The sequence below is a fragment of the Prionailurus viverrinus genome, chromosome F2 (assembly GCF_022837055.1).
Source record: "Prionailurus viverrinus isolate Anna chromosome F2, UM_Priviv_1.0, whole genome shotgun sequence".
Classification (NCBI taxonomy): Eukaryota; Metazoa; Chordata; class Mammalia; order Carnivora; family Felidae; genus Prionailurus; species Prionailurus viverrinus.
In genome coordinates this window covers 38,666,551-38,681,921 of record NC_062578.1, presented here as the reverse complement: position 1 = coordinate 38,681,921, position 15,371 = coordinate 38,666,551, and the positions used below count along the sequence as shown (strand labels likewise).

At 40.8% G+C, this 15,371-nt stretch overlaps 1 protein-coding gene across 2 annotated transcripts in view; it reads right to left on the bottom strand.

Annotated features, from left to right (window-relative positions):
- SLC26A7 (solute carrier family 26 member 7) overlaps positions 1-14,932 on the bottom strand; it is a 116,700-nt gene extending 101,768 nt beyond the window's left edge. Inside the window, exons 1-2 of one of the 2 annotated variants that reach the window (XM_047841993.1) lie at positions 14,820-14,932; positions 14,375-14,683 (exon numbers count right to left, since the gene is read on the bottom strand). In XM_047841993.1, coding sequence (XP_047697949.1) covers positions 14,375-14,567 — 193 coding nt within the window. In that variant the 5' untranslated portion in view covers positions 14,568-14,683; positions 14,820-14,932. Of the gene's footprint in view, positions 1-14,374 lie in introns of both variants that reach the window. The other variant, XM_047841992.1, reaches the window with a different exon arrangement.
- Between the last annotated feature and the right edge of the window lie 439 nt (positions 14,933-15,371).

The following is a 15,371-nucleotide window of genomic DNA, read 5'->3' as shown; positions in this document are numbered from 1 at the left end:
GTGATATCTCTCCTAAACCCCAGACCCAAATGGACATCAACCAGAGATTCTATAGGCACTCACATAACAAATCCAAGATGGAAATTGTTTGTTTTGGTCCCTCCCACCACCAATCCCTCCATAAGGACAAAACAACACGCATTAAACGCAAAACAAAATCACATACTGGCATTCCTTATTTATTTATGCCCTATTTCAGAAAAGGACATCACCTTCATTAGTCTTCCAATTCAAGAATCTAGAAATTATCAACAATGTTCTCTTTTTCACCCTCCCATCACAGAGCACACGGAGCAAACTGCACCTACTCCACTTTAACACTGGACAACTCTGTCCCTTCTATTTTCCCGCCACAACTTCTGCCTTGGTCTGTTCAGACCACAGTGCTTCCTTTCCTGAATAGAATTTCTCCTAACGAGTCTTTCCTAACTAGTTTCTTGCCTTGTCAAGCATGTAATATAAGCTGCTGCCAGAGTGATTATTCAAGAACACAAACCTCTGTCACACCCCGGCATACCTCAAGATCCACCAAGGCCCTCCATCACCTTGGAAAATAAGCCCAAACACTTTGTCCATGTTATTCAAACTTTTTGTGATCTGGGCCCTGCTACCCTCTCCAGCTACAACTCCCACCAAATTAAATTACTGATGAGTATTTAAACAAACTGTGTTCTTTTATTCTTATCATTGCATGTTTTTCTTTTATCCATAGCACCCTTCATCTATAGATTACCTGAGAAACTCTCATCTAGCCTTCAGGATCCAGTTAAAGTGTAATTTCTTCTTGAAACTTTCCCTAACTACAAACCTCAATCCCACTGCAGTGAGAGTTGATCACGTTATCAATGCTGTTACCACACTTGTATATTCTTTATTTGTACTACTACCAAAATTAGTATAAGTGCTTTTGTGTCTAGGTTTGAATTAGACTGTGAGATCTATTGTTAAGGAACATAATAAGAAATATTTCCATTTATAAGGAAACTATTTTGTGTTGAGCAAAATACTGGGATCTTTTTCACTGGGGATCTGATAAAGACCGAAAGGGTCCTTGAAATGAAATGATACATTTACCCAGAGAAACAAAGGGTATGAGGAGAGAAACAAAGAATCAAAGACAAAGAAAGACACTGGTTATCAGAGGGATGAAGGCATAAACAAGGTCAAGTAGTCAAGAAGACTGTAAACAGGTCAGGAAACAAGGTTATTAAACAGTTCACTGCAGACGCCAGTACCAACCCAAGGGTACTGAAGGCCAGTTTTTTAGCAGGTACTGACCACACTGGGCAGAATATGACTGGGAGATTTAAGACTTCTCACAGGTCCTGATGTTCCTTCCCCTTCAACACTCTAGCTGAGTAAATCTGAACAGGAATTGCCCCTTGGCATCTTTCAGTGTTGTTTTCTTTTGTCTTTTTTTTTGTTTGTTTGTTTTTTTGAGGACCAAGTTTCCATAACACCCCTCTAGACAACACACGAGGCCAGGAAGCAGCAGAGACAAGAACTTTCTTCCCACTTTACATTAAATGCAGGCTCATGCTTCTTCCTTTACTTGTCTTTGCCAGCCAAGTGCCTTTCTCACTGCCTCCCATGGACTCAAGTGCACCCACCAAAATTTGAAGTCTGCTCATATACTGAGTAGAAAATTAGAGGGGCACCTGGGTGGCTCAGTCGGTTGAGCGTCCGACTTTATCTCAGGTCATGATCTCCTCATTTAGGAGTTCAAGCCCTGCGCCAGGCTCTGTGCTGACAGCTCAGAGTCTGGAGCCTGCTTCAGTGTCTGTGTCTCCTCTCTCTCTGTCCCTCCTCCACTCATGCCTCATGCACTCTCTCTCTCACTCTCTCTCTCTCTCTCTCTCAAAAATAAATAAACATTAAAAAATTTTTTTGAAAAAAGAAAATTAGAAAAGACTCTGAGATCTCTCCATTCTGCTGGCTTCCTAGACTGTAACTCAGACCCTTTCTACCCAGAATCTTGGACCCAGGTTCTAATCCTAAGTTGCTCCTGTATTTATCTTAGCTCTGACACTTTATTTCCCAGGTTGACCTTTTATGTCTTGCTCCCACTGGTTGACATCCAGGTACTAAACTTTACACCTACCAGGACGAATCTGTATGTCTTAACTAAGCTTCTTGAGCCTGACCTCAATCCTACCTTCTCAAATGTCCTGAGTCTATCCAACCTCTCCCAGGTTACAGATACAACCTCAGTTCAAAGGGTAGAGCAGAAGTTCCCAGACCCTTTCCCCCTACCACCCTCCACCTCCCCCACCCAAAAGGAGGGCTGCTAATTGGAGAGGCCAGAGTTGAACACTCTTATGAGGCCTCGTTCCTTTTGTTTTTAATTAACAAATTATACTCCAGTATTTAATTATGCAAATTATACTCCAGTATAATTAACAAAGAGTGTTAGTTTCAGGTGTAAAATACAGTGATTCAACAATTCCATACATTACTCAGTGCTCATTGTAATAAGTGCACTCTTAACCTGAGGCCACATTGCTTAATGGGTAAAGGTATGTTCACACATGTACATTTTTTCTCTTCCACTATTTCTTCATCCATGCTCCTAATATGACAGAAAGCCCAGGGCTTGCCTCAAGGTAAGTTCTGGCATACCTCTCTATCAGTCTTTTCACAAGCACATCCAAACCTTAGCTTTACAAGAGAGAAGACCTCTTTGATCTCAGGTTCAAGTTGTTTTTGATACAATCCAGCTTAGCGAGAGCTATGCTTTAAACACTCAACACTAACGCAGCTAATAAAGCGGGCCACTGATTGCCCTTCCCCAAATGTTACCTGTGTATATAGTTTCCTTGCGATCATCTCCAGAGAAAGAGTGATTAGCAGGACTTGATTTCTTAAAGCGCCAACTCCTATAATGCCATATGTCTGTACTAATCCAGTCTTGCCAGCTTGTCAAGACTGCCACTTTGGTCTCTTTATTGGCCCACTTTTTACCACCAATTCTTCATTTCATGTTTTGTTATATAGATGGGCTGGTACTACTTTTCATGTTCCTAAATAAAAATACAGAATTCTTTGGCAGCTGCCTAGATTATGCAACCTACTCACAGCAGAAAGTGGCTGAAACCAATACTCTACAAACTTTCATTAAGAAAATGTTCCCACCCTTACATAGCCACACCAGATTGAGATCTTCAAGGCTGAATAACAAGATCATATTCTCATATACTTTGTACGAATTTCTGAGGAAGGAAAAAATAATAAGGCCCTTGTGGGCTGGAGTGTTGTCTTATACTTCTCTGTCTCTTTCCAAGAACATAGCAAAATACTGCGTCGTCTTTCAAGTATGTTTTTTAATAGAAATGAATAAAGCACCCTAGGAAGACAGATTAGTATTCTTGAAAACAAAATAATTAGGTGGCACTAGGCACTTCCAAGAACTACACATAAGAAATCAAACCCAAACTGTGTGGGTAATGATGAAAGTTACTTCCCTCCGGTAACTGGTTTGTGGTGGTCTTAGAATTGTTATTAGCAAACCACAGTATAATCAGCTGTCTGGTTCACAGCATCAGTGGGCTCAGGGCTCAGCGATATTACAAATGGGTTTCCCAGAGTCAATTTACATATGTTCAAGAACCACAACTATATGCAAACAAAATTCCTATAGACACACATTCTCTAGGTTCATAGACAAAGATCGTTAATCAAAGATCATTGGTTCTAATCACTAGAGAGGTTAAGGCAAATTACATCGTTCTGTTATCCCAGGGCTGCTTATACAGGTGGTATCTCACAAACGTGAAAATAAAGAATTACCAGGACCAAGAAGCTTCAGGATCAACGGACCTACGAGCTTAAATATCAGAAACTGTAAGAGACTGAAAGTTTCCACGGGGAGAGTAGCCACCAAAAGGAAAGTGGACACAGGAAAATTCTGCCCTATCATCTCAATTATGATTTTTCACTGTCAACAAACATTTGAGTACCTACCTACTATGTGCCAAATACTTTGATAGGAGCTGAAAGGGTTTCCTAGGACTCAGGACTTTCATTGCTGAAACCAGGACGGTTGGTCACCCTAGACTATAAAGAGTCCTAACTGAGGGGGGAAATCAAATATAAAAACAAATGCAATTGCGAGTTAAGTAGGTAAATTAGGGAACACAGGGTGAAAAAGAAGAGATGTGGCTGCAAAAGTAAGTTCCAGATATTGAAGGGCTTTGATAAACATCTTCAGAAGTCTAATCCTGTCTAATGAGAGAAAAGTTGACTATTTATATACCTAACTATATTCTAAATTGTGTCTGCTTTTATATTAAATACATACTGCTTCGGCATGCTGTCATGAATTTGGACAATCAAGCTGTCCTTGAGCTGAATCTGAGAATGTCCTGCTCTGGACCGGAAAAGGATGAATAACAAGAACGAAGTGGTGCTGATATAAAAGGATAGCGAACGTTGGGGAATATGATAAGTTGGAAAGTCCATGCCCACAGAAAGGGCGCAAGCACCAATCAGCTTCAGCCTAGGAGTTTCCGTTCAGGAATATGAGCCCTTTGTTATTAGATGATTAGATTCAATACAGGGGGAACACCCACTCAGTTTTAAAATAAAGTCTTCTGTTATTTAACTGACGGTTCCCAACATTATACATGTCAATAAAAAACACACCTGTGGTTTTGGTTCCAGGGAAGCATCTGGAGTTCCAGGGAGCCACGAGGGAAGGGCTGAGGGAAGGGAGGGGAAGGGAGAGAGACCAACAAGATGGTGTAAAGCAAGGACGCTGTATAGAGTGAAACACCAAAAAAGGTCCAAAAGCCATCAGCAAAGGTGCAGCTGAAGCAACTTAAGACAAAGATCTCCACTATCTAACTCAAAAAGAATTTTGTGGCAGTTTGGAATAGATCACAGAGACACAAAACCATAAACAAGAAGACAGTCTAACTGGCGTGGAAGGAATGATGGTGGCTTTTAATGAAGATCAGAGCATGGGCTCAGGATCAGAAAGACAAGCATTTAGATGCTCCCTCTGCTTTATAGAAACTGTATTACTTGGCACTACAGGCAAACTAATTCTCCTTCCTTCATCTGCAAAATATAGATAATAATGGTCTCAAACTCTTAGGTTATTCTGAAGATCGATTCATATAATACACCTGTAGTTTAGTACCCTTTATGGCATTATTTTAAGCATTCCGCAAATGTTACAATATCTGTTAACACTGAGGTAGTTGTCACAAGGACAGTGGGCATGAGGTATATTTGAGAGACATTCAGAAGAAAGAATTTAGAGAACCTCCTTAATTGAATAACAGTCGTGAAGGGGAAAAGGCAATTAGGATCATCCCCAGACTCCTGCATAGACAATTGGGTAGATGGGGGTGACTTTCAGTATGATGCAGAACAGAGGATAAGGACTGATTTTGAGAGGGAAAATGATGTGTCCAGTTGTAAATATGTCCCTGGGAGATATTAAGATGGTGTTCAATATGCAGCCGGATATTTAGAGCTAGAACTAAAAAGAGAAACTTGGGCTAGAAATACATTTTTACAATTCACCAGCAGAAAAGTGGCAATTGAAGCCATGGAAATGGATTAGCTCCTGAAAAACAAAATGTACGGGGAAAAGCTGATCAAGAACAAAGACTAGAGAAACACGCTTTCGTGTTTTTTATTTATACAAATGGTGTTAAGCTGAGACAGACCTATGCTGCTGAGCTCATGGCTACGGAGGGAGTAGAGTCATGCCTGGTGGGCAGACATCTCCAAGGTCAGAAAAGTTAGAAGAGCTCTAGGTAGGCCTTCTCTTAGACTCAGAATGGCAAAGGACAAATGTCCACCGTGGTGCTCTGGGCAGGGGTAGTGAGGGTTAGAGACGGCACCTACTGTGATGGAGGACAGCAGAGCTGAGATGAAGGAGAATAAACCGAGTGAAGACAAGGAAGCCTGGTTACAAACCCATGACACTCCCTCTTTCCCTTTTATTGCCCCTTAGCCTTTAGTAAAGTCTCATCCAAACAGCTTATCCGTGTGTTCCTTCCACCACATGGTGAAAGCCATTGTTCGTTGATGCTCAGGCCAGTGTTACAGCACGTGTCCTCTCCCTCTCTCATCTGAAGCAAGTCTAACAGAGGGCAGCGAGAAGCTCTGAAGGAAGAGAGGAGGAGCCCTGGTCCGGGTATTTCTTCCCTGTGGCAGAGCCCTCTTCCACTCTCAACCAGAATCTCTGGGTTTTATTTTATCAAGCAAGGTGTTATCATGGGTAGGGGCACCTGAGGGGCTGAAGGGAGGCTCGGGCATTCTTTTGCCCACGTTAGGTCCTCTATCTGTTATAACTGAACTAACAGGGGAACAGAAGGCAGTAAGGGATGAGGGATGGAGCCTGGCAGAATCAGGCCTGAGCCCCTCTTAAGCAGCGCTAGAACTGGGGGCAAGTGATCTAGTGTTCTGAGCCTCAAACCCCCCCTTCTCAGAAAAATATAAAGTACAATGATATCTATCTTGCCAGGTTCTGTAGAATTAGAAAAAAATGTGCAATATTTAAATTGTAACAATTCTCAAATGTGTAGTTTAACTCAACTTAAACCTAATTAAACACCTTAATTTTTTAAATGTTTATTTTTGTGTGAGAGAAAGAGAAAGAGAGCGAGAAAAAGAATGCGACTGGGTGAGGGGCAGAGAGAGAGGGAGACAAAGAATCGGAAGCAGGCTCCAGGCTCTGAGCTGTCAGCCCAGAGCCGGATGTGGGGCTCAAACCCATAAACCACGAGATCATGACCTGAGCCAAAGCCAGATGCTTAACTGACTGAGCCACCCAGGCACCCCCACTAATTAAGCAATTTGCACATGCAAGTAAAAAGTTGAGGGTATGCTAGCTGTCTTCCGGACTGTTTCTCTCTGCTATGCTCTTTGCTGGGTTGGCTTCATTTTCAGGCTGCAGAGGTCCTGGGAAGCTATAAAGGCACATCATCCTCACTGCCAGCTGCCCCCACTACAATCCCAGGATCCCCTGGGATCCAGACTGATGGACCAATCAGGTCATCTGTATTACCGTTACCATTTTAAAACAAAAAGTGACAAAAAGTGACTGACTTGTGGCATAGTAAATCTGTGCCCTTGTGCCTAGGCGGCAGATCTCATCCATGAACCAGTCCCCGGCCTGATGTAGGGGACTGTACCAACGACCAAGACTTGAGCCACAAGCTCTCCCCGGACCAATCACTGCGTCTGTACCCAGTTCTCAACACCGTTACACAACAGAATCTGGGACAACTTATAAAAGGAAAAAACATAATGTCTCAATGTCTGGAAACCACTCCCAGGAAATTTGACAATTGCCTGACAATGGCACCCAGGTACCAGTATTCTTTTAAGTCCTAACGTGGTTCCAATGGATCTGCAGGGTTGGTTTTTTTTTATGTTTATTTTTGAGAGAGAGAGAGACAGAGGTGAGTGGGAGAGGGGCAGAGAGAGAAAGAGGGAGACACAGGATCCGAAGCAGGCTCCAGGCTCTGAACTGTCAGCACAGAGCCCGATGTGGGGCTCAAACCCACGAACTATGAGATCATGACCTGAGCCGAAGTCAGACACCTAACAGACTCAGCCACCCAGGCACCCCCCCCCCCCCCGCCAATAGATCTACAGGTTTGAGAATCCTGGTTGAGGGGGACTTAAGCCACTGATGAGCCTAGACTCCATCACTAGAGTCAAAATTACAACCTTATATACACATATACTAAACCACATATACTAAAAATGGAAGAGAGGTTGTTTCTTCAAAAATAATCCAAGATATAGTCATTAACAGGAGCAAGGATGGATCCTAGCTGGCAAAAACAGAAGTCTACTCCAAATAGGCCACACACTTTATCTTCACACTCACTGCCAATCTATTTTGTTGCAAACCTTGCTAAATTCTCCACACCCTAGAAGGAAAGGTCATGATTCTGCCACGGGAACAACTCTAAACACTATAAAGAGCATTCCTCTAAAGGCAGAAGTATGTAAATGACCCTTTAATATACAGATCATCATCACTTTACATTTAAGAAGAAAAAAAAGGGGGCTCCTGGGTGGCGCAGTCGGTTAAGCGTCCGACTTCAGCCAGGTCAGGATCTCGCGGTCCCCGACTTCAGCCAGGTCACGATCTCGTGGTCTGGGAGTTCGAGCGCCGCATCAGGCTCTGGGCTGATGGCTCAGAGCCTGGAGCCTGTTTCCGATTCTGTGTCTCCCTCTCTCTCTGCCCCTCCCCCGTTCATGCTCTGTCTCTCTCTGTCCCAAAAATAAATAAACGTTGAAAAAAAAAATTAAAAAAAAAAAAAGAAGAAGAAAAAGAAAACCAGGAGTGTCAAATGAAGCCTGAAGTTATACTGTGAGGTGAGGTCAGGGCATAGATTGAAATGCAAGAGAAAAGTCAGCAAAGTGTTACTAACCGGTGGGCGTATTTTTATAAGGGTCAGGACAAGTATACTTGAGACTTGCTTGGCAATATTTTGCTGCCCCTTGTTCTGGAGGAGAGAAAAGTTACTAGCAGGGAGAACTAGTGATTAAGGGGGTTAGGTTAGAGATATATCACTAATGCTAGGATTCTGTATCCTCAAAGCTGAGACCACGCAGGGGAAAATTCCCAGACAAGCCTTTCATCTTCCCAATGCAGGACGCTTCAGGAGTTTCCACTTACTGTTCCACATGTCACTAAGCTGCCCTCAGGAGTGCAACGAGGCTCGGCTTCCACACATGTGTTTCGGTGCCAGCAATGCCACACATTCTGCATAATTATAAGGAATATCCATCTTTTGTCTGCGGCCCAGAACACTGTGGTTTGAACATCAGGCAACCCTATGGCAGCATAAAATTTTCATGGTTTGGGAACAAAATTTCTAGGTGATCCCTTGGAATGCAAGGCAAAACATTCTCATATTCCTTCTCAGTGGATTAGCTTCTTACATGGCAAGTCGTGCATTTAGGTCTCCTCCCTGTCTCAGTGCTTGAGTTTTCAGGTTGGAAACAAAGAAACTATTTCCCCCAAGTGCTTGCTCAGGCTAGAATGTGGACTAGATACTCTAGGGAGTACAGTCTTGTACTGCTCAGCTTGCCCACCATGTTTGCGATATGTTTTAAGTTAATGACATTCTCTAGGATGTTTGCTCATCTTCAAAACACATTCTGTAGTGAGGTCCCCCAAAATGTCAGTTACAGGTTATTGTGGTAGATGCGACTATAATGCCTTGTACCTGCTGGTGGTGATGAGGGCTTCCAGATTTATTAAAGATTTTTAAAAATGCACATTGTTTCAAAGAAATATTTGAATATGCTGAAAGAGTGATCTAAGGTTTCTCTTCCTTTGAAATGAGGACATCCATACTTTTATTTATTTACTTTGGGGAGGTGTAATCCTCTTTAGCAGTCTGGCAACACCTATGTACTCCTTCGCAGAATTTTTTTTTTTTTTAAGCAATTAACAGAGGGGTGCCTGGGTGGCTCAGTCAGTTGAGTGGCTGACTTCACCTCAAGTCATGATCTCACCGCTTGTGAGTTCAAGCCCGGTGTCGGGCTCTGTGCAGACAGCTGAGTCTGGAGCCTGCTTTCGGATTCTGTGACTCTGGCTCTCTCTGCCCCTCCCCCACTGGTGCTCTGTCTCTGTCTCTCTCAAAAGTAAATAAACGTTAAAAAAATAAAAAAATAATTAACAGAAAATGCAAAGGATTATAAAGAAATGAAGTCTATTGGAATACATAAACCCAGGTTCACAGACCTAAAGGTTCTGTGAATCCGAGCCCCACTTCCGTTGAACTCAAACCCTACTTCGGATGAGCCCCACTTCCCTCCCTCCCCCTCTCTCTCTCTGCCCCCCCCCCCACTCACTTGCGCCCTCTCGCTCTCAAAAAAAAAAAAAACTTTCTGTGGATCTAAGTTAAGAACCTAATCTTATGTAATCTCTCGGTAAAGGTTTTATTTAGGGATGAGTTAGGGGCATATTAGGCAAATTGACAAAACCATTGACAAAACATACGTCTGAATTTGTTTCGTCTTGGCAGGCGAAACAAATTCAGACACAGGCTGGGCAAGTAACAGGAATACTAGCAGGAAGGGTGGCAATGGGTGAGTGATGAAGAAACTGGCAAAATGCAAAGTGCATGCCCTGTCTAAAGGGGGTGGCCTCTAGGAAGGCCCAGCAGATCTTTGCCAAATGGGAATATGGGCCCCGTATGGCCGTGTATTCGCCCTTTTCAAGAGAGGTCAAGCATCTGGATTTATATAGGAACTGTTCATATTTGTTGATGTTGGCTGGAGAAAAAATTAACATTGTTTTGGAAGAAAGGAAATATATCTTTTACCAGATTTGTCTGGAGGGCTGCAAGTTTGTAACTTCAGGAAAGTAAAAGGAATTGGAAGACATTACTCACTCATATTTTTAATGTATTCCTTACTCTTCGTATCTCTGTTGCATTTCTTTTGAAAACCTAAAAATGTAAATTTAATTTCCTTCCTCGAGTGGCACTATGCTACCATGGAATAATCAGAGGTTGCAGGAGCTAAATTGTTTTTAATACTTCCAGCAAATATTTATTAAAAACATACTTCTATGCAACAGGCAACATGCAAGTTGGTAAAAATGTAAAGATTGAAACATTACCTTTGTTTCCAGAGCTTACAGACCAGTGTGGAAAGAGTTGTATCGAAATATTATAACTCAATCTGCTAAGGCCTATCGTGCAGATAGGTAAAAAGTACAGAGGGAGTAGGAGGGAAGAAAATATGCATCTTCCCAGGAGATTGGGAGGGATTTTCAGAGGAGACGCCTCTTTGAGTAGACCTTGGTATCACGGGCCCCAGATTGTTAATGATCTAATAAATTATTCTGAAGAATTGGCCTTTTATCCGACAGGAAAGAGAGGACTGAAGATTTTTGGACAGAGAAGACATGTGTTCAGATGTTCACATTCTGGCTGCAGTATGCAACATGGCCTACAGGAGGAGACAGAGAAGGAAGGGCCACAAAATGATTTCAAGGGCACAGACCGTGAACTAGGGCCGCAGCAGGAGGCCTGCAGAAGACTACTTGGTTGGAAAGACACTCAGCGACTGGAAGTAACAGAACCTAGGGGCTGACTGTGTGCTAACGAGCTAAGTGGCAAAAGAGAGGAAAGAGTTGGGAATGACTTTTGAGACCCCCCCGTATGAGAAGCAGTCTGGTGTAAGATGAGACACTCCTGGAGCCAGACTCTCTGAGTTCCGATCCTAACTCTTCCACTCATTTGCTGTGTGACTTCAAGCAAGTGACTTATTCTCTCTGAGTCTCAGTTTTGTATACAATGTCAAATGTTCTTACCACACCATTTACATGTGTGCTTGAAAATTACTGTTATTATTTTTAATTATTATAATTCTAGTTAGGATAGTGGTGCTATTCGGTTTGTTTTAGAAGACTAAATGCTGCAGTTGAAGTGCTTTTAGAAAAGTCTAGGTTTGTCCAATTGGATATGTGGATCTTGGGTTTAGGAGAAAGTTTCATTAGCAGGCTGACGGTAGTTAAAACCTCTTATGCAGATTAAAAAGCCTAAGGCCTTCTTGGAGAAGAAGGCCAGGGTTTGAGTCTCCTGGACACTGATGCTTGGGTGGATTGAGGAAGAGGCAAAAGCTGCAGAGGCTCGCAAGAAGAGAAGGCCAGAGATGTGGTAGGAGAAAAATGAAAGAGCAATGTCTCAAAACCAAGAGAAGAAAGTCTTAGAAGGAGTATACTCACTACGTAAAATGCTATACGTGAGTCAAATACGATAGTGACTGATAATCATCGATATTTAACAATTGGGAAATCTTTAGTAAAGCGATTTAAAATACGTAATTTAACATATCTGACATATAGAATACATTCAAATGTTAGTTTCCATTATCCTTCTCAATTTTAAAGACATTTCTAGAGAGAGAAGAATGAAAAACTACTGGATTGAACCATATAACTTTCCATATTTATAGGTCAAAAAATGTTTCATTCAACAATTTCACCTAATTCAACTATGCCGAGTAACTGAAAAGCTGCTTCCAAGATCAGCAGAGGGAAAACAGGTATTTGTTTCTATTGTGTTATGATGCAAAAGCAAAAATTACCCCTTTCTTCCAATTTTCCTAAAGAAATGGAGCTGGTAATGAGTGCCTATACTCACATAAATAGAAGCTAATGACATCTAAACGCCATTCTTACTGTGCATTCCGCTGTAGTTATTTTCTTCGTCACTCACCTTTGAGTCTAAAAACTTCAGGGATGAAACCTAAATGAAAAAGTAATTTGAAGGGAGGAATATTCATACCTTTCCAAAGGAATGTCTTTTATTACCAATAACATTGGTATTATGAAAAAGTCTAGTTATCTTGGCAGTGTAGAACATAAAGTATAAAATGTTAAAAGTGTTGGCTTTGGAATCAAGCCCTCATTCTACCACTTATCAGGTATGAGATCCAGGGAAAATTACTTGCTTTTCTAAACCTCCATTTTCTCATATGGAAAATGAAGAAGAGACTGCTGTCCCTTGGGCTTTTGTTAGGAAAGGGGAGGACAATGAACACAGGGGCTTAGCACAGTGCCCCTTATAACAATGGTAACCTATATTTCACTTTTTATCTCTCCATGGTGGGTAAGCATGAGAAAGTTTAAGAGAATTGTTTTCAAAAGAATAGGTACTTTTTGAAGAATTTGTCTTTTTATACATCAACGAAAACCTTCAAGTTCTTTCTAGCGGCATAGCCTTGCCCAGTCACTGGTAGCTTTCCAAGAGAACCAACAGCCAGATCCATAACTTTCCAAGACACAGGGCTGAGTAAGCTTTGTGCTTCCCATCAGTCAGGGGCTGGCCAATGTGTTTCTTTATAACCAATGAAATATATGACTCATAAAACAAAATCCCTCAAAATCTCTATCTAAATGAAAGCCATACAATTAACTACCAAAGACTTACACATAAATACTCTTGCTAAGGGTGTATCACAAACATCTTTATCATATCCCCAGATTTCCTTATTAACTTGATATTCTATAGAGATGACAAAACAAATTATTTAAAAAATAGATTTCTCTTTCACTTTACATTACATTAAAGCAAAATAAATTTATACATTTATACTAAAACTATCTGGTGAAAAAGCCCTTGGAAGTCAATCGCTTAGATTCAAAGTACATAGTAGTGTCACATTTTGAATTTAAAACTGAATAAAAACAGGGCTCAAAATGCCCTAACCTATTATTTACTTTGCAGTTTTATTAAAGATTACCATGCTTCACTATTGGCGAAATAGTCATTAAAAAATGTAATATTAGACTATTCAGGGAAATGGAATCCCATAAAGTATGATAGTCTTATGGATCTTAAAGTAAAGCCACCAGTGCAGATGGTCCTAATCATACTAAAAACACAAATACACAAACCAGTTTGTTCCAGCTACAGAATAATTCAATTAAAAGAGTGCTTATAATTTAACAGAATGAATAATAGTTCAAGCTAGGGATGTAGTGAAACTGCAAGGAAATATAAATCTACAGTCTATGCCAAGGAAAGTGTTCCAAATTTTCAAGGTTGAGAAATTGGTTCCCTTCTGTGCTACAGGTAGGAAATCATTACTTGAATTAGCAAAATAATAATAATAATTCAATAAATATATCTCTAAGGAAAACGCATGCACACACACACATGTTCACACACATGTACACACTACTCAACTTAAAGCTTTCACCAAGAGAAACACCTATGTATCAAAATCCAGAATACCACTTAGAATCTGCTTTGGGAAAGTTAAACTCAGACTTCTCACCAGTTTAAATTTCTTATTGAGAAATAAATACAGTATGTAATGTGATACAGAATTAAATCAACATGCACAGTAAAATACAAGCTCTAAGGACACACAGGATTCTCTTTGCAAATAATGGTTTTGGCAAAGAGCCTCCTTTATGTACAGAAAGCTCTGTTCCTTGCTTATAGCGACTCTCAAGGCTACAACAGGTAATTGTGTGCTGCTAATTAGGTTTACAAACGATATGTTCAAGCCAGGAGATATTTTATAGCTTGACTCAGTGAAAATAACAAACTGTATCAGTAAGGTCAAGCTATAAAAATTCATTCTCCCACAATTACTGATCTTTTACACTTATATAGTATGAATTTTAACATTGCAAATATGTAATATTACCATTCAAAAATTGGTTCAGTGTTTAATAGCTTTAAAAAATAGAAAAAAAAAAGACAACTAGGAATGCTTTTGTATATAGATAGTCAATGCGCTTATTTTCCCACAATTAATTAAGTGTCCATTTCACTAGCTAAATTATAGATCATGGGTCATAATACTTTTCCAAGAAAGCGAAGTGACATCTATTCTGCTTAAAACAGGAAAATCAAATGCAGTACATTACCTTGTGTCACCTGTTGAACTGCCAACATTATCCCAGACAAGGTGTCTGGAACCAGGTTTTCTCTCAGATTATACTGTGGTGCCCATTCCAGAATAGGTAGCCGCCTTCTACACCACTGTTTAAAGTCTTCACAATGAGGGGTATGCATCTTGCTCCACAGCATACTTTTCTTTTTCCTCTTTGCCCCTGTCATGTTTCAGATTCTCTCTTGTAGAAGTAAACTTCTTTAGACAAGAAAAAAAAAAATTGTTGCAGAACACCTCTTTTCAATGCCAGGCTCCAATTCGTCCGTGGTTTACAATGTCAAAGCTATCCAGAAAAATAAATCAATAAAAGAGGGAGAAAGGGAAAGAGATTAACAGAAGTACTTAAATATACGCAGCCAGGCTGTATGTCTTATTATGGTGAAGCTAATTAGTCTAGATTAAAAGCTATAGATTAAAACCTTGAATCCTTATCTGAGTAAGACGGGGAAATGGTTCCTGTTAGTCTAATATTTTTCTGATCTTGGAAAAGTAATGGGTTCAGTGTTAAGCTGGTCTAGAGCTCTTTCGCCAGTAATTCCCCTTATATTCACTGTAGTCTTATGTTTTTGGCTCCATTCCCAATGGCTAATGAGGTAGTTGTGGGCGTGTGTTGGAGGTGGGCTGGGTTATGCTAATGAAACCAGGAAGCGTTCAGCCAGTCCAGTCTCTCTCCTACAAGCTGTGCAAAAACATAAAACTGCCAGAGGGGTTTATAGTGCAAAATATATTCAGACAATCTAGCCTTACTTTTTGAGGGCGTGCATATTTTCAATACATCAGACGACTACCAGTTCTATAAAATTCAGAAAAATAAGAAGGTGTTGCTAAATGTCCTTATCTTTTTTATTCCTTGGAAGATGAGCTTTTCATTCATACAGAAACATTCAGACGGCCACTGCCCAGCCTGAGAACAGAATAGCCAGTCTCATAAACAAACTGAAATTTCATCTCATGGGCTGAGAAAATAAGCA